The sequence below is a fragment of the Caloenas nicobarica genome, chromosome 10 (genome assembly GCF_036013445.1).
Source record: "Caloenas nicobarica isolate bCalNic1 chromosome 10, bCalNic1.hap1, whole genome shotgun sequence".
Lineage (NCBI taxonomy): Eukaryota > Metazoa > Chordata > Aves > Columbiformes > Columbidae > Caloenas > Caloenas nicobarica.
This window is the reverse complement of record NC_088254.1, coordinates 1287066-1306540: the sequence shown is the minus strand read 5'-3', so window position 1 is coordinate 1306540 and position 19475 is coordinate 1287066. Positions and strand designations below refer to the sequence as shown.

The 19475-nt window shown below is 45.2% G+C and overlaps 1 protein-coding gene across 1 annotated transcript in view; it reads left to right on the top strand.

Moving 5' to 3' along the window:
• LOC135992577 (uncharacterized) overlaps positions 1-18766 on the top strand; it is a 43478-nt gene extending 24712 nt beyond the window's left edge. Inside the window, 1 exon segment of the mRNA XM_065641865.1 lies at positions 18455-18766. Coding sequence (XP_065497937.1) covers positions 18455-18766 — 312 coding nt within the window.
• The last annotated feature ends 709 nt before the right edge of the window (positions 18767-19475 follow it).

Below are 19475 nucleotides of genomic sequence, written 5' to 3'. Positions count from 1 at the left end.
GATCAATAAGAGTATTCCATCCCCTTAGTGTCATGCTGCATATTTAAGGAGAGTCAGGACTTTCCTCTCCCTCCCTCCCTCCCTCCCTCCCTCCCTCCCTTCCTCCCTTCCTTCCTTCCTTCCTTCCTTCCTTCCTTCCTTCCTTCCTTCCTTCCTTCCTTCCTTCCTTCCTTCCTTCCTTCCTCTCTCTCTCTCACATTCTTCTTTGCTCTTTTTGTCAGAGCTGGGCAAGTTCGGTTTGAGACATTTACTTCGGCCTTTTGCCATTGGGGGGCCTTTGGGCCTTTTTCCTTTTTTCTCTCTTTGGGATCAGCTGTTTGGGACCAGGTGCTGCTTCCTGGGACTGGCTGCTCGGTGTGGATGGAGATCATGAGGAATTCCCTTGAGTATCCTTTCTTTCTATTTTATATATATATATATATATATATTTACTAGTAGTGTATTAGTATTTTGTTATTTTATTAAACCATGTTTATCTCAACCCATTTCTCCCTTCCCTTTCAACTCTCTCCCCTATTTTGGGGCAGGGAGCAAGAAGAGGGGTGAATGAGCAGCTATCATGATTGTATTGCTAGCTCAGGTTAAACCACGACACAACCAGACCAGGCTAGACTGCTCTCACAGCACCCAGCTTCTACTGTATTGCCTCCTTTCCACTCTGGCTGCTGACCCTGAGCTAATTTCCCTGTAGGCAGTGCCCAGTACTCTGGTCTCCTTCTGTCCCCAAGCATGGTGCTGTCCCCAGCAGCTCTTTAACATCCTCCTGCAAGTTGGGCAGCCCCAGACGAAACTGGTCCATGTGACACAGAGCCTGCAGAAGCAGAGAGCTGCCCTGCAGCATCCCCAGGTTGTCACTAGAGCCCCAGGAATTCTGCAGCAGGGTATTTTTATGGTGTGGATGTTACATGACTCATTCCATAGGCAGCTTCTCCTCATGACTCTTTCTCACAAGGGCCAACAATGATTTTTTTTTGCTTCTGTGGGGCAGGTACAAGACACTCAGAGGATTTGGGGCTGAAAGATGCAGCTAAAAGCATCTTCCCATAAGGGCTGCCTTTGAGTGGTAAGCCATATGGCCAAAGGGACACTTCCTTCCAGGCTTCTTCATGTTGGCATTGATTTGCTTCAACAGAAAACTTGCCTTCTGAATGTGGAAGGACATGAGGTTTCAACACATCACATACACCTACTCCTTCTCCTGTCAGTTCAACAGGAAAACAGGCAACAGGTGCAATAATATGCCAGTAAGGAAGCATAATCAGTGAATAGCAAAAGTTCTGCAGAGTAATACTAGCCTTTGTCCCAGCCCTAAAAGGTGCCTAGACTGGAAATTCAGCTTGACCTTGGCACTGGCCTTCTTGCAAGACCTTCAGAAACTGGTGCATACTATAGGTACCAGACATCAGAGGTCAACAACAGCTGCCAACTTCTTCGCTTTCCTCTCAACCTCCACACCAGACATTTCTGAAGAGAATGGAGGAACAGCAAAGCACCTACTGGGGTGGGCCTGGGACTCTGGGACTGACTTGTGCCTCTGGGGTCACCCTTGAGACCTGGGAGAAAAGAGTGAGGTGAAGGCACCTCACAGAGGAAAAATATAAACAGAGAATTAAGAGGACAGGGCTCCAGTAGTACTTCCATGAGAACAAGAGTAGTTAGGCTGGGAGGAAAGGATTTGGACTTGTGTTGGTACCAAGTTCACTCTCAGAAGGGGTCACATCTATTCATCTGCTATTTGATAGTTGAGCCTCAGGAGCTGCTGTGTTCCAAAGAGCAGGCCAGCTTGTTTCTCAGTTTGCCTGTGCATTTCCACCCAGGGCTGGCAGGAAAGAACAGACTGAGCTACAGCTAACTCCAGTTTGGGACAAGTAGCAGGAGCTGCAGATGGTCCTCCCTGTGCCCAAGGGGAAAACATGAGCCTTCAGCAGCAAGTGGCAAAGGCAGACCAGGAGAGAGAACTCTGGGCCTCAGGCAAGTAGAAGACTTTTTGTAATTTCTACTGGAGCTGGAGAGAGGACAAAGCTGGAAAGCGCAGGGGCACAGCATGTGCAGGGGAACTGCAGCATCTGTGGCCATGAGACCTGCTATCAGAGCAGTGTTTTTATTTCAGTACAGAGCACATTTCTCCTGGGGTCATCCATGTGTATTGTCTGGAAAATCATCATTCACTATTTCTGTTTTGGTCAATTCACCTCCTCTTCCAAAGACAATTCCCAGGGATGGGGGAGTGAATCCTTTCAAACTCATCCCTCACAGACAACATGTTTGCCTTATCCAGCTCTGGGTGCAGCTGGACCCCTACCCAGCCTCTCTGAGATGTCTGGACCTGCAGGCATGGGGGACGTGGAGCCCAGCAGGGAAGGAAGAACGGAGGGCAGATGCAGAGTTTCCTGTCAAAATGGAAGCTCACCTTGGGCAGGAATCAGAGAATTTCTGCAGCTCCCTGACCCTGCTGCTCTTTTGGAACAGACCATCAGATCCTCATCTCTTGCTGGACCTGTTCTGTAGCACTACACAGTGAGCACCTCATGGCCAGGCACTTCAAGGCTTTACCCACTGCCCTGTACTGCTCTGGCCAGGGACAATTCTGATGGTTGCAGAAGCTCTGGTCTCATGTCCCGCTCCACTCCATGCTTGTGCCTCAAGGGTGTGAGTATGACAAGGGGAGGCATGGCTGTTCCCTGGCTCCCCAAGGCACAGTGGGCTGGGGGCAGGAACTAGCAGTGTGTGATGGGACACAGGTCAGCCTGGCCCCAGAGCCCAGCCCCAGTTCCATCTCCAGCAAGAGAGAAGCACCCTATGTCCGTGGGGCCAGGGTGTGCTTGGAGTCTTGGAACCAGACCACAGAGCTGGGCTCTGCCTGCCTGGCTCAATGTTTGAGAATCTGCCTGACCCCTATCCATATTTGTCAGAGGGGCGATTTGAGCAGTGTCTCCAGTAGCATTTCCTATTTCATGGAATAGATCAATCAGTGCCTCAGAAACGGTTCCTCTGTGACATGAATGCAGCTATTCCCAGACATAAGATGAGGCCTCAGCATGTAGAAGAGGGTTAGGAGTCTCATCACTGTAGAAGAGGGTTGGCAGTTCTTCATCCAGCTGTCTGACCATGAGCACTTTGCTTTTGTTGTGTTCCTGGCTCTGGATTTCTGGCTTTCATGCGCAGCCAGAGGGATTAAAGAAATGCTCTTGTTGTGAACACATATTGGAGGAATTGAGACCGTGCTGGAGCAGGGCTGCTTGAGGGACCTATGACGTTGAGCCCAGCATGACGAGTGGTCAAACCCCTGCAAAGTGGCTCAGCCCAACCATGGTGATTATATATTTGGCTACCGTGTGGAGTAGGGGTGTGAGATGTGATGCTGTCTGCAAAATTGGTCATTATACATTGGTCGTGGAGTCTTTTCCTGCTTGTTTCTTACCTAGTTTTAGCTCTGTGATGGATGAGTCAGTTTAGGAAGGCCTGTTGGAGTGGGTCAGGTGTCTGCTCTTTTCCTGGACACTGCACAAAGTTTTTCTTCTGTTTGTAGAAAGGGCTGACTATGAAAGGACTTCTTTTTCTGGAGAAATGAAAGAATTGTCAGTCAGACCAAAGCCTCCAGAGTGCTCAGCCATCATGGAGGGACTGCCCTCATGGAGGCTTCTTGCTGTTAGATCAGCTGAGGAGAAGCAGCATCCAGCCCCATCCAGCGCTGGATCAGACTTGTAAATCTCTTACCTGTTTCCTGGCTCTGTATGGGACAACAGAAATGATCTGCTCAGTGGTGTAGCTGGGGAGACAGAGGACAGAGAACTTCCTCATCTCTCACGAGGTTGAAGCTGCACTGGAGAGAGTGTCGTTAGCAACAGTTCCTCTTTGGAAAGACACTGTCCTTCCTTCTGCTCCTAGCAACACTAATATTTGTTCCAAGTATTAGCTCTTGAAACACCAAATATGGGCTTTCTGAGATGCAGGTAGAGGACTGCACAGGAGGGCAAAGGTGGTACTTGTGGCATATAGAGTTTTGAGGATGCTGGCCTTGTGTTGAGATAATGTATGAGTCTCCCTTTCTTTTATTTGAAACAAACAGAGAGGCTCTATGAAACTACATGTAAGGCTGCTGATCTGTTTGGCAGGCAGAGGAGTTGTAAAATAATCTTTAAAAAAACTCCTCTCCCCATTTTTCTCAGGTCCATTCAAGTTCTTTCAGTAGAAACTTCAAATGTACTGCTTCAGTTATGCTGAGTTTTATTTTGCAGAGATGCCATAGTAGGCATTTCTGCTTTGACTGAAGAAAAGCGCAAAGCCAGTCACATTTTCTCCTCTTCGGTTCTGCAAACCCTAAAGGGCATTTTGCAGAATATTCAGTCATCTCAATAATTTATTTGGACCCATTGCCCAACTTAGGAGCTTTTGAGTTGCAGGTTTTTTCTATTTTATTTTGTTGCTGTCGTTGTGATTTGTTGTTGGTTTTGTTGTTGTTGTTAGGTTTTGTTGCTGTTTCTGTAGTTTTTTTGTTTCTCTCTGGCTTCAAGTTAAGATTTAGGACAAAAAAAGGAAACAGAGTGTTGAGGAAGCTTCTGTTCCCCAGGTTACCCATAGCAGAGACTCGGGCATGGATTCCAGAAATTTTCTAAAATAAATAACGGATTTGCTAGGTACAGCATATTGCAACTCGAGCTGGGTGCTTCCTGAAGAGGGACCCTCAGCAAAATAAAACTTGGGACAATTACATCCCCATAATCCAAGCCCTCGTCCCCTGTGCATCATACCAGACCAATTGCAAAGTCTCCCCGTTCTTCATTGGATCTTTTCATTTTAGTCAGGCAGGCTGTCTGTCAAAATTCTGACCTTCGGTTGCTATGTCATACTTGCAGCTGGAGAAAAATAAGTTTCTGGCAAACTAAAAAGTTCTTCTCTTTTTTCTTCTTTTAGATGCTGTTCTGTTCCTTTACTTATCTCCAGGGAGGCAGCTCCCCTTATCCTCTAGCTTGAAGACTGAGGCCTTTTTAGCTTATCAGAGCAGAAAGTTCGAAAGTTCAAAATTTCACAGCTTGCAGAAGTTATGCTAAGCAAACTTACTTATGCTAAGTGAATTATATATGAGCAGCCTTATAGTTCCATATAGTTCCTGAAGTTCCATAAAAAACAGTATACCAAATAATTCAAAAAGCTAAGGCAGTCTGACCCCTAGCACTGGCAAGTCTAGCAGGGGGCACCAAAACTGCTGGAGGTTGCAACACAAGCTTTATAAGAAGCCTGGTCTGACCTCATAGCCAAACCTGCTTTGAGCGGTAGATTGGAGTAGAGATCTCCTCAGTTCCCTTCCATGCTGAGCTGTCAGGTGACTCTGTTGAGGCTCTGTATCATGCCCAGGTGGGGCTGGGATTGGTCTTCAAAGAGGAGTGAGCTCAAAGATCCCTTCCCCAGCTGCAGATTGGTCAAGGCAGAGGTACAAGGCTCTTCGTGCCATCTAGCACTGTTCAGCAATAGCTCAAACACGAGAGTGTTATCAACATTGAACTGGTCACAGTTTTTGCTCATCTATAACTTGCTTTCCTCTTGGTTAGTGCAGGTGATGTCAGTGTTCACACAGCTTTCTGGGATTGCAAGCTGCTAGAGGCAATTCCCAGGCAATGTTGGCTGTGCCAAGATAGGAGTCAGTGTCCACCAGGCACAACTCTGCTCTCCTCCCTTCTCTGTTGCAGGCAACGCTCTTCCCTAGAGGAGCTGGAGGAGCAAATTCCTCTGCCATGCTCATCTGCTCTCATTTTTCTTTAGTCCTACAACACATTCCAGTACACAGATACTCTCACAGGAGCTCCCTGCCCGAGGCCACCGCAACAGATGCTCCCTACTCAACCTTTTCACTTCCAGGTAGAGCACAGGGAGACTTTTTTTTTTTTTTTTTTTTTTGAGCTGAGTACTGAGGTATTTTCTACTGATCTTCCAGAGAGGGCAACCACTCCATTCCAGCTACTCCATAAAGATAGAAGCAGTCTCACTGGGGTTCTTAAGCCATTTCCAAGCAACTTTTTCCACTGCTGAATACAAATGCAAAACAGGCATCTGCTGTTCAATTTCAGAATTAAATTGGGCAGCCAGGGCCACCAAAGGGTATATAATGGCTTAAACTTGTAGTCAAGTGGGTTTGAAATCACCTGAAGTTTTCATAATAGTGCTGAGGGATAACAGAAGTACCCTTTGCCTTATTTCAAGCTACACTACTGGAAATACAAGTGCATGACATAATGCCTGGGGATGAGGTGTTAACTAAAGTGTTCGCACATAAAATTAGAGCCTAAGTGGGACGGGCTGTATACTGTCCTAACACGTTCTTATTTTGCTGTTAAAGTTTTAGGAAAAGAAAACTGGATACACCATTCTCATGTAAAGCGAATGGTGAATAGCCAACCAGCTAACAAATTAGTATATGAGAAAAAAAAAAGGCAAGTCTGCTTTCAGTCTCTATTATCTCTTTTAGCACCCCGTGGAATGGCAAACAAAAAACCTGTGATCATATTGCTAGTCCAAATCCTGACAACACTGCTCCTCTCAACCCATGGCCAGAGAACATTGCAATGGCCATGGACTCAGGTTCGAGTTGGGTATGAAGTAAGAATACCCCCTAATGAGACAGGTATAAATCTTGCCACTGTAGTCATGCACGGAAATGAGACATACTTAAATAAGGTTTGGAGCTGGGTAGTGGAAGACAGACGGAGACTTAACGAGTCTACCATTAAACTCCCCCGGCTTTGGGGAGGAGGGGGCTATAAAATTAAAATACGATGTCGGACGATCACTGGATCAAGTCACGAGAAGGCATCTTGAGTAGCTGTATGTTATGTCTCAAAGGAATGGGAGACTGAACATGAAAACGATTGTGTCTTTAGCAAGGATCTACCTTGTTGGTGCAATTTCACCCTGGTGAAATCTGTAGCTGCAACTCGTGAATGGAATCATAGCAGTAGAGGACTGATGTCAGGAGTCAGATTTAGAATAGATGTCAATAAGCTGGTACCCGCTATAGAAATAGCAGGTACAACAGCAATAGGAAAAGCACCTGCCAAAATTATGAAGGAAAACTCTTTCTTCACAAATTTTTAAAATTGGACCCTTCATGGTCAAAAATACAGGGCAGCAACAACTACTGTTCAGTCCATCATGATCTCTTAAATGAGTAGCGGTATTGATGCAAATCACTGCCTCTACAATCAAGCCAGCCTGTTCTCCATTCTTAGGTAAATCCTATGCAGGATGGTTGACATGGTTACATGAACAAACCTTTACATCCCAAAGACAGCAAAGAGAGATGTGTCAGGTACCCTGGGAAAAGGATTGGGAGTCCTAAACAGCATTGATGCTGAGGTGCTCGCAAATAAAGTAAGACAACAAGTGATCAGAACAAGGTACAGCAGCCTTTATGGTCTTCCCTATTAGCATTGGAAGCTGACCATTTGCTGCAGTTATAAGGAGAGGGGGTTATCTTACTCATAGAAATTTGGAAAATAATCTGGGAAAATGCAACTGAATTTGAAAGAGTTCCAGTCATGGTGGTATCTAGTCATCTTCACTTATAACCGTATCGACAATAAGGTCACAGCTTTTGTCTTAGCAATACACAATGCATTGGTATATACCAGGGACTTCACCTAGCTGCCAGGACTTCTCAGATATCAGTGGCTTAGCAACTACATTAGTAAATTCCCTCAGGACTATGAGATGCACCTCATCAAGTCCCATAGACTCACGTATGTTCAGGTTCCTCAACCAGTCACAAACCTGACCTTCACTTGTAGTTAGAGGGACTTTGCTCCCCTAGTCCCCATATTGCAGTTCATCCACTCAAGAGGTGTGGGAAGAGAACTTGCCAGTGAAGACTGAGGTAAAAAGGTTGTTGAGTACATCAGACTTCACTTGTGCATTGTTACCAGTTTACCACTCTTGCTCATCACAGTGGCCACACTTTCTTCGAACTTCCTTTTCTGGCTGACATACCTGTAGAAGCCCTTATTGTTATGCTTTGCATCCCTTGCCAAGTTCAGCTGCAGCTGCACCTTGTTCTTCCTGATCCCATCTCTGCACAACCAGCCAGTGTCCCTATGCTCTTCCCAGGATCCCTGTCCCTGCTTCCACCACCCGTGCATTTCCTTCTTGCCCTTTAGTTTGACCAGGAGGTCTTGACTCAACTGTGCCGGCCTCTTGCCCTCCTTATCTGATTTCTAACACCTGGGGATCGCGAGCTTTTGTGCTCTGTGGGAAGCCTCCTTAAAGATCTACCAGCTCTGTTCTGCTTCCTTGTCCCTCAGGGCAGTTTCCCAGGGGGTTCTGTTGACTAACTTCTATTTCCATATCAGAACTTGGTGATTTTCAGTTAAAGCTCTCCACTGAGATTGCAAAAAGACCAAACAAACCACTGTGACCTGGAATGACGAATAATCCTACAGACTTGGTAGTCTTACTCTTGTAGTTTTCAGCTCTCCTTAAACAGCAGGTGTGGGGTTTTTTTCCCTTGTGCTGGGCAGTGATTTAAAAACAAAACAAAATGGGAAAAACCCTTGAAACTGTCTCTGAAATTAGAGGTGGGTGAGACACGTCACCTTTTCTGCCTTCTCCACTATCCTGCTTTCTCTTAACTTTGTTTGTATCGTTATTCCACATGCTTTGCTTTCACTAGGGCCAAGACAATCTAAGATTTTTTTTCAGGCTGGTCTTCTCCTGTCCATCAGAGATATCCATGTAGATGTGCTTGGTCACAGAGGCCTTGCTACAAAAGAGCTAATGGTGGGTGTGTGGTTAAGTGATGGTTCTGCCTTATAAAGAGTGCTGCCACGTACATCAGTTAATAATCTTTGGAGGGGTTTCAGGTCAGTGGTAAATGCAGAATAATAATATGATTATTACTGGTGTTGGCTCAGGGCATGAGGGAAAAAAAGGTTTGGGGAGGACAGGGGACTTTTTATTAGCCACAAGACTTTTTTGAAACTCAGCATTTGTGAGTCACTGACAAGACGATCTTGGGTGTTGTGGATAAGAGTCTGTGATGGAAATTCTTTTGTTCTGGAATGGAAGCCCAGATTGCCTTCTAAAGGTCTTAGACTATTTAATCTGGAAGTATACAGTTTCTTTTCCTAAAACTGCAGAATATTTAGTCAGAAAGAAAGCCTGTTTGATATTTTGGTGGTTTGGGGACAGAGGCCAGTTGGGGGATGTTTCTTCATCCTGCCCTTGGGCTGCCACTCACAGCTGGGAACGGGCTTTCTAAAATCCTGTTGGAAGGAGCCAGATCTGGGGCCTGTGGCTGAGGTGGGGGACAGAGAGAAGACCTGGGCGGGCTTTGGGACCTGCAGCAAACCTGCCTTCAAATCATCTCTTCCCAGCAGCACATTGCCCAGGAGTCACTGTAAGTGTTGCTTTTCTCCTTTGGGAAGCGTGGTGCACACCAAGCACACCCAGCGCTGTTCCTGTGCCAGGAGAAGACTTCAAGCACAGCTGGGGCTGATGTTCCCACCAGCCATCCAGCTCAAGAAGGTGCAGGGAAGGTGCCACAGAGGGGGCACTGACTAGTTGTCACTTCTCTTGCAGGAACGGGGCTTAAGAGCAGAAGGGAGGCAGGATGACGTGGCCCAGGAGGTGAAAAAGCACATCAGACAGCTGGCACAGTCAGAATGAGAGCAGAGGGAGGTGTGAAAGAGATGCAGGTGACCTGGTTGGGAGAATGCTTCTCAGGTAACGTCTGCCGCCCAAACACAGAGACAGACTGAGGCATAGGTGGGTCCTGGAGTGGGTGAGCAAGGTGCTTGGGAGAGAGGAGAGCATGGGGAGGTGGGAAACAGAGGTGGAGGTGAAAAAGATGGTATTGGCAGTGAGGATGCTCCTGCTGGGCAGGTGTTTGTGAGGTCAGTGGTGGCTGAATAGGCGTTAGCCCAGGAGAAGCTTCGTAGTTTGAGGAGGTGTTGTGATGTCATAGGTGGATGAGTAGGTGGCAGGCTAGGAGCAGGCCCCCGGCTTGTCAAAATGCCTGTGATGCCACATGATCCTAAGTAGATGATAGTTTAGGGGCAGGCCCCTGCCCTATGCTGTTGCTTATATGGTCACTGATGGCTAGAGTACTTTATAGGGCAAGAGTAGGCAGCTGGCTTATGTAGGTGCTTGCGATGTCATAGGTGGATGAGTAGGTCATAGGGTAGAAGGAGTCACCTGGCGTGTGCATGTGCTTGTGATTTCACATGTGCCTGAGCGGGTGATAAGGCAGAAGCAGCCCCTGGGTTGTGCAGGTTCTTGGGAGCTCACATGATCCCAGGCAGGAGATGGGGGAGGAGGAATCCTCTGGCTTATGCATCTGCTTGTGATGTCACTGGTGGGTCTGTAGCTGTGAAGGAAGGAGCAGCAGCTGGCCTGTGCAGGTATTTGTGACACCACATGGACGTGAGTAGGTGAGAAGGCTGGAGTAGGAACCTTCTATGTGCAGGTGCATATGATGTCACAGGTGTCTGAGAAGGTGACAGGCTAGGAGCAAATTCCTGGCTGGTGCAGCTGCTTGTGATGTCACTGGTGGCTGAGGAGGTTTTGGAGCAGGACCCTGACTTCCGCAGGGGCAGGTGATGTCTCTGGTACCTGCATATGTGGTAGGCGAGGAGCATGACCCTGGCTTGTGCAGTGGCTTGTGATGTCACAGTGCACGAGCAGGTGACAGGGCAGAAGGAGGAAGCTGGCTTTTGCGTGTGCTTCTGATGTCAAATGTGCCTTTCTAGGGGACAGCGCCAGAGCAGCCTCCAGTTTGTGCAGCTGCTTCTGATGTCAGGTGTACCTGTGTAGATGACAGGGCTGGAGCAGAAATGTTCCTTGTGCAGCTCATTGTGACCCAAAATGCAAAGCTATGCTAATCAAATAGCGAAACAATGTGTGATATGTTATAAAATAATCCTACGATAGGGTTAAAGCCTCCACCTGGATAGATAAAGAGAGGGAATTTTCTGGGAGAATATTGGCAAATTGACTTTTCTGAAGTACCAAAGTGTAATAATTATAAATTTCTTTTGGTATTAGTAGATCCCTTTTCTGGATGGCCTGAAGCTTTCCCATGCCGTACCAACAAAGCTAGGGAAGTAACAAAGAAATTGTTGAGCGAAGTCACACCAAGGTTTGGGGTTCCAGACGGGATCTCGTCAGATCGAGGCCCAGGTTTTATAGCAGAAATAATACAGACAGGAAAAGCTGATCGAATGCATATTTCAGGGAATATTTCACTGAATATATGTTGCCTTTAGGAAAAACTTTCTCATCATTACATAGGTATATCCAGGCAAAAGCACCTGTGGCACTAGATGTGCCTGTGCCTCCCTTCTGACCTGGAGATCAAGTCTCTCTTTGGACCTGGAGGGACAAACCTCTGAAAGAGCAGCGGAAAAGACTCTGTACAGTATTGTTGATAACTAACACAGCTGTGAAACTTAAGGGAGTCAGTTCCTGAGTCCACCACATTAGAATACAGAAAAGTACAGAGGCTGGGTGGAAATAAGAAGATATCACTCTTTTAAAACTAAAAATGGAGAAAACTTAATGAACTGCACTTAGACTGAAATAGAATCCCATACAGAATCTTAGACAGAATCTGATTGTATTCAAGAATATTGACTGTAGCATTAGCCTGTTTTCTTTGTAGATATCTGTTTAAACATGTATTACAGTTCCATAAGTCTTTGCCTGTCATGTGGTATAGTAAATTCACAGGCTGTTAAATCAGGAGAATCCATGGACCCAAAATGTACATTTTATGATGATCCAGAAGACCCTGCAGATAGCTAACAAGACCAATTGCTGAGTATGCGCGTGTTTCCTGGAAAATTCAAATAAAGGGGTTTCCATATTAGGAATACCCCTTCCTATGGATATATCTAGGGACCACTTTGGGAAAACACTTCATTTGAATGTTGCTCAAGCTAAAAGAATCACATCTGACTTAGAGGAGATTTGTGAACATACGACAGTCTTGCATGAGGTACAGAAAAACAACATCTCTTCTAGATTTCAAGAAGTTTGGGCATGGTTGACATCCTGGACTCCTGATTTACAGAGTGGATTAAGAAGTTTATTGTAATCGTTGTATTAGCAGTTGTTATATTTGTATGTTTGTACGTTATGTTGCAATATATAGTGAGGTGTTGTGCTGCAGTCACTAAAAGAGTTTAGAAAAGGTGGGACTTATTTGATATATATAGATGTGTACAAATAAGTCCCAAAGGGGGGAAGCTGTTGCTAGGTAGGCCAAAAGACCTGGCCATGAGGCCTACTAGAAAGTTAGTATTAGGTGAATAATAAATGAGATGTCTAGTAGCAATTAATTTTTAATTGTAGAACAAAACCTATCCCAGAAGTGAGAAGTCACAGTTGAGTATCTAGTGCTTATTGCCAAATTTTGTAGACATGCTTAACCTAAAGTAAACATTGCTCATTATAATAGAGTTTTAATCTCAGAACATACCTCCTCATCAAAGGCTACCGGCCTCCAGGAGAAGACCCCTACTCACTGAGCATGCGTAGTAAGAACAGTGAGTCATAACTTGTATGCAAATATTGTAACCAATCAGCTGTACAGGACGGCACTGAGGGCATGTGTATAGTGATCACATTTTGTATAAATGATTGAGACCTTTGTACTGCTGGTACGCTAGTTGGATCCAGCATCCAGACTTGTACAACCCTGTAATAAAAAGCATCTCTTGTCTTCTGTGTGGAGAATTTGGCTCCTTTGCATGCACCTCGGGTAAAGAACTCTGTTTCAGGGACAACAGAGGGGCCAGCTGGGGTGATGCCCAGCCTGATCTGCCTGTCAATGCGAGAGAAGAATTGGTTTCGGGACACGGTAACTGATGGCAGCTGTGTCTGTGAAGACCACAGGACAGTGGGGCTCAAGATCTTGAAAGGAACAAGGAAGGAGGTGGCAGCGAGCAGATCCTGGACTTCAGCTAATCATCATTTTGAGGGCAAAAAACCTCATTTTTAGGGCCCAAAGCCTCATTTTGGGAGGAAAACTAAGCCATAAACTAAGACTGAGTGCCCATACTATTGACAGGATCAGGAAGAGTCAGCATTCTTGAGACCAGTCCAGCTCACTGAACTCCATTTCTTTATGGCCACTGAGTGACAAAACTTATTTGCTTCTTTTCACAGTCGTTTGTATTGTTGCACTACCATAAAACAACCACTCGCCTCCCAGCCAGCAGTGTTAGTGCTGAAAATCAATTCACTACCTAGAAAAAGGAGCATCACTGTTGATACAGGTTGGGGTAGTTTACAGCTGAAGAGAGCACAAGGCTTATAGTTACTTAAGGAGCTGTTGAAGGGTTTACAGTGATTACAACTGAATTCTTTCCCAAAGAGCTCAGGATACAAGAGAAAGGAAAATTTTCACATTTCAGATTTGATCTTTAAAAGTAGTGCTGTGACTAAAGAAAGTGAATTGGATTAGATGTCATACACTCGCAACCACTAGATCACTTAGAAAACAAACAAACCCCCACAACATCATAGACTCTGACTTCAGCCCAATTGGCTGGCTCATGGCTCACAGGTAAACCATCCCCTGCATGTTTAATTCTAAATTCCATCCTCCTGTACTACATAAACAAGAAAAGAAGTTTCTGTCAAAGAAGATCTCAGACTCCATTTCAGCACCAACTGCACTATTTGCTTGGCCAGGGGAAGAGCACTTTTCGTACAGTCGGCATCGGAAGAGCTGAAATAGTTTAGCTTTATAAAGCAATTAAATAAAGAGCTACATGAATACTTTTCATAGATTTCTAAACCTGCATGTTACAAATCACTCTGAAATCTTGCCAAGCTTAAGGCATTTCAACTACATACCTAAATACCTCCACAAACCATCAGAAATACTTATCAAGAGAACAGATAAACAAAACACAGTCTCCACTAAATGGTCCTACATTATTTGGTAACACAAGAAAAACAGATTGAGAAAAACCTTCCAGGAGTCTGAGATGCAAGATGATGAAACAATTAGCTGAGGCTTTTCTTGATAGTCCTTGCGAACCAGACGAACTAAAGGCTTTTAAAATTGCAAGCACATCTTGTTAAACACACTGAATGTTTGCAGAGCAGCAAGAACAGGATACACTGCACCCCGACAGCTACTGTTACTTAGAAATAACTGTACAATCCTTAAAAATACCCTTAACTGATTTAAGAAGCAAAAGAATCAGTGAGGCCCAATTTCCAACAAGTCTATGGCTCTTTAACCCTCCCCTCCTCAGTAGAAGTTCCCTCCCATCACAAGAGAGATCCTTGATTTTTTTCCCTTTGACACCTTCCAGCCATCCCCCAAGGGCCTGAGGATTGTGCACATGCTGCCAAGTCCTGTGAGCAGATGTGCTGGCTCAGCAGCTAAACTGTAACCAACTTTCCCTCAATAGAGAACACCAAATTTTGTCTCCAGGGAGAAGACTGGCCACAAAGGTAGCACAAGTCAGCATGCTAGAGATCTGAGAGCGCTGCCCTTTATGGGATGATAGGATCCCCATCCTATGGGCTGTTGTCGTGGTTTGATTGCAGGGTGACAATAAAAACATGGCAGATGTATTGTTAACCTCCTCTCCCCCTGCTTTTCCCTTCAGCCCCTCCCTCTCCCCCCTTCCCACTAAGGACAGGCGATTGGGAGGAAAAGAAGGACAGAGAGAAGAGAGTTGGAAAAAATAAAAAATGTTTTACTAGTGCTACTAATAAAAATAGAGAAAATAATACAAAATATACAAAACCAATCTTGAAAGTCCCGGCAGCTGCTCTGGCAGATGTAGGGCTGGCACCCGAAGTCCTGGACTGGACTCTGCAGCCAACCGGAGCTGGATTCAGTCTGTCACTAGGCCTCAGTTCGCAGGGACAACTCGCAAGATCCTCTCCCAGTGTCGGCCATAACAAAAAGGGACGAGATCCTTGTGATCCCCCACTTTTGTATGAAGTATGATGTGAATGGGATGGAATACATTAGTTGGTCAATTTTCAGTTCACCTCCTGCTTGCACATCTCGCGAGACGCATCATTATCAATGACCTTGCATTCCATTGCTATGTCTACCAAAACATGTACCTAACTTTCAGGAAAACTGCAATAAGTAAGAAGACTTTAGCTGACAGGGAAATTCACTAAAAGAGAAACTTGTTTTTAATAAAACCAGGACAGCTGTCAACTGAAAAAAGGCCCAAATAAGAAAGAAAAAGCATACAAGGAAAAGAAAAAAAAATAAAAAAGGAAACAAACCAAAAAAACCCCAGCAAACCAGAACCAGGAGACTTGCCATTATCAGCAAGTACCACAAATCCTCTCAAGATGCCAAAACAGGAGAACTCCCTGAAGTAGATTCTAGGACCTCCCCCGCCTCAGACCCCAGCCCCACTCCAGCAGATCCATATGCTGACCTGGAACCTGCTCTAGAACCAAAAGGAGAGCTAGAAACCATCACCAACCCCAGAACTTATGCCTGGTCTAAAGACAACTCCACCAACACCAGCCTAGCTCTACAAACAACCTACTCCAAAACCCAACCTCTGGAACCGACCCGGACTCCAGGGCCTCACATCTAATACCAACAGCAAGCACATTATTTTCCCCTTTTCAAGTACAGGGATCGGAAGAGGCAGATCACCCAGAATGCTGATGTTGTCTGCCAGAAAAGTAACCAGCACCCTCTCAACACTACAAGAAAGCTCAGATGGGTACTTTATTTCAACAGGCATAGAGGCTTGAGAAAAATGGACAAAACCAAAAGGCAGAAGGTTCTACATTCCTCAGGGGACCAACTCCATCGCCTATTCAGCTACACTGATAAATAGCAGAACCATCATCATTTTGACTTAGAATTGTAAGTAACTTTTGAGGGTTTTTTCCCCACATTTTAGAGCAAGTATTTCATCTTATCCTCAAGACAAGGACTAGTAGCTCCTCAGCCTCTGGTTTCCCAGAGCATTTAGGAAACATTGTTTTACTTGGGCATTCTGCAATACTATCAGCCAGATCACGAGGCGGATTTAGAGGATTATTCTAAAGTTTCCTTGTGAAGTTCAGTGTTGCCAGGAAATGTCAAAAACATATCTTAAAAACAAATCTATGCTTTTACAAACTAATGTTTTGTTAAATAGAAACATAAGATCATTTTGATTGGAAGAGACCCTCAAGATCATTGAGTCCAACCATAACCTAACTCTGGCACTAACCCCTGTCCCTGAGAACCTCATCTCCACGTCTGTTCAACCCCTCCAGGGATGGTGACTCCACCACTGCCCTGGGAAGCCTGTTCCAGGGCTTCACAACCCTTTTGGGAAGAAATTATCCCAAATTGCCAACCTAAACCTTCTTCTCCGGCCCCTTCCCCCAGCTCAGTTGCCCTTCTCTGGACTTGCTCTGGCACCTCAGTGACTTTCTTGTTGTGAGGTGATCCCGCCACCCCTCTGGCCGCCATTTTGAGCCCTGAGTTGATCTTGGTGCCGCCATTTTGAGCCCTGAGTTGATCTTGGTGCCACCATTTTGACCCCTGAGCTGAGGGACCCAAAACTGACCCCAGGATTTGAGGTTTGGCCTCCCCAGTGCCCAGCACAGGGACGGTCACTGCCCTGGGCCTGCTGGCCACACTGTTCCTGGTACAAGCCAGGATGTTGGTGGCCTCTTGGCCACCTGGGCACACGCTGGCTGATGTTCAGATGGCTGTCAAATAACACCCTCAAAATACATTAAATAACACAAAAATATATTAGACAACAAGTCCCCTTCACAATACAAACAGCTGCTGAAACATATTCAATGGGCTGTCGAGCCTTAAACTGATCTAGAAAATCTTAATCCACAGGAAATGTAGACAAGTATTGTGTTTTTAATTTTCTAAGCTGCAAACACTGAGCAGCAAGAGTATTAAGTAACCACAGACAGTGAGACCCTTCCTAGTGGCTCTTGAAATGAACAGGAAAATTCCTGTAACTGGAGCTCTCATGCCTTATGTGTACCTACTGTGAAAGGAAACAAGACAGAATTGCACAAGCAGGATCATTTACTCAGAGTAAAGTTTAAGAGTAGATGGGTACATCTAAGAAAGCTAATCTAGTGTTCTGAACCCATTTTATACCACATTATTAAAATAACGTTACAGATTTAGAAGTCAATATTTCCTTCTATTATTTTATTTCCACTTTGTGCTAATAGATTTAACTCTTTGCACTCACTGGTCAAGGTAAATATCTGAAACATCTATTAGAAAACACTGACAGATTTCAATAGTGTTTTAAAAAATATAGCCTTCTAATAAAAGTAGCCCAGGAATATCTTAAAACCCAGGGAGAATTGCATGAGCAGCTATTACAATTTCCAACTGAAGTAAGGAATGTGAAGCTTCTCCTTGTGCACAAGAGTTGAAAGGTTGTCTCAGGAATAGGTCACAACATACCAGGTTAAAAAAACAACAACAAAAACCACAACAGTGAAATAACAGAACCTGATAAACTAATTTATAGACACCACTGTAACTGTAGTGTGTTATCACTTTGCTATTTATACGTACACGAGACAGACATATTTTTTTGCTGAAAAACCTAACTCCTGCAGGAAGAGCTTATAGTGCACTGAAATCAGCACACTAAAGATTTAACATACTGTTGTAAATGAATATTACTCTTAAATATAAGAACACACAACTTTTATAGATAACTACGAAATAAGGAAAAATGAAAAATATTCACTGGCTTTCATTAGACGTCTACGTAGTGCTAAAGTTGACTCAATGAACAGCAGAGCTAAGATTTTTCCAAATTAACGGCCACGCAAGTGTTGAGATTATTATGTTGCATAGATTTAGGTAAGCTAGTTACTAGCATGTTTTTCAATTATAATAAAAATAGCAACGCATAGCAATGGCGTAAAAGTAACTTAAAACCACAGCAGCAGACCTTTAATTACCTTTTAACAGTACACCTCAGACTGTAGGAAACAATTACCTTGCAAATATAATAGGCCCAGGCAGGATCTCTCAGCAAAGCATGTTTCAATAACGATTTTGCAAGATCGGGTGTTCTACCTAAAGGCAGGCACACCTAATAGGGCAAAGAGCCCCTGCTGATATCCCCCAAAATCCCAGCAACAATTTCCCTCCCGTGCTCCCCATGGGTTGGTACTGCAGGGTTTACGGACCACCCGACCCTGCCTCAGTTTACATATTTTATTCTTCTAATTCTAACAATACCCTTCCCCTTATCAATCTATTTAAAATATGGATTCCTGGTTCTTTGGCTACCCTTCCCCCTAGATTAACTTGTAAACACAGGTATCAGTTTGCATTCCAGGGTTGGTTAAGAGACTTTGTTTTACATTAAGGACTCATAGTCTGATGTCTCTCGGTCCTTCCCCCACGCTGGGGTCAGGCACCAGCTCCTCAGTTACATAAAAACAACAGTCCTTCGCTAAACGTTCCTTACAGGACAAGAGGTGCAAAACTGAAATGAAGCAGTTTTGCAGCAAGGACCTTCTCAGCCATTTAAAACCCCTGGCCCTGCACAGCCCCGGGCTGACCCAGCCCGACCTCAGCCCCAGTGCCTCCCACTCGCTCCCCTCCCGGCTCCCCAGCCAAGGGATCTACGGCTTCTACCCAAACCCCATCGGCATCACTAACGCGGACAAAAACAAGCAAGAAGTTCCGTTCCGTTCCGTTCTGTTCTCTCCCCTCCCGCCGCCGCCTTCCCCAGGTTCGTGCGCTCGCGTGGCAGGCGAGGGGCAGAAGTTTGAAACTTAGACCAGCGCCCATTGGCTACAGCGGCCGTTGCTCTGCTGCCACGTGACTGCCGGGCCGCGTGCGGGGTGGAGCTGCGCGCAGGGCGAGGAGCGGTGCTGCCTGCCCGGGTGGGCCCCAGTGACAGGTGGTGTCCCTCAGGGGGCCACATTGGGACCAGTACTGTTTAATACCTCTGTCAATGACATAGACAGTGGGATCGAGTGCACCCTCAGCAGATTTGCGGGTGACACTGTGATAGATAAACTTACTCGACACAGACAGAGTCTATGCTCAAGAGAAGTTTATTGTAGTAGAGATAAGCAAAGCAGCGCTGGGTGCGTGGGGAATCTACATTCCACCTACACGCACACCTGACAAAGTTTTTAGTGGTCATTATATACCCCCGCTTTGTTATTACAATTCTTTATTTTTGGGAATTATCCCACCTACTAATACATATTCATACTAATAGATACGCATGCTCTGTCGTGGTGTTAGGGTCTTCTCTCCCCATCTGGTGGTTGTCAGGATGAAGGCTCTCATCTTCCTCAGTTTGTCCTTTATCTGAACTCAGGCGTCCTTGTAGAAAAATATCACTGTCCTTCTGGCTTTGGCTCACGTTTCTATTATCTCCCTCATTTGGTCATCTTCTTGTCCTTCAGTCCACGATTTATTTGTTCCTGTTCCTGTGTTTCGCTACATCTGGTTTCCTCAAAATAGACTCAGAACA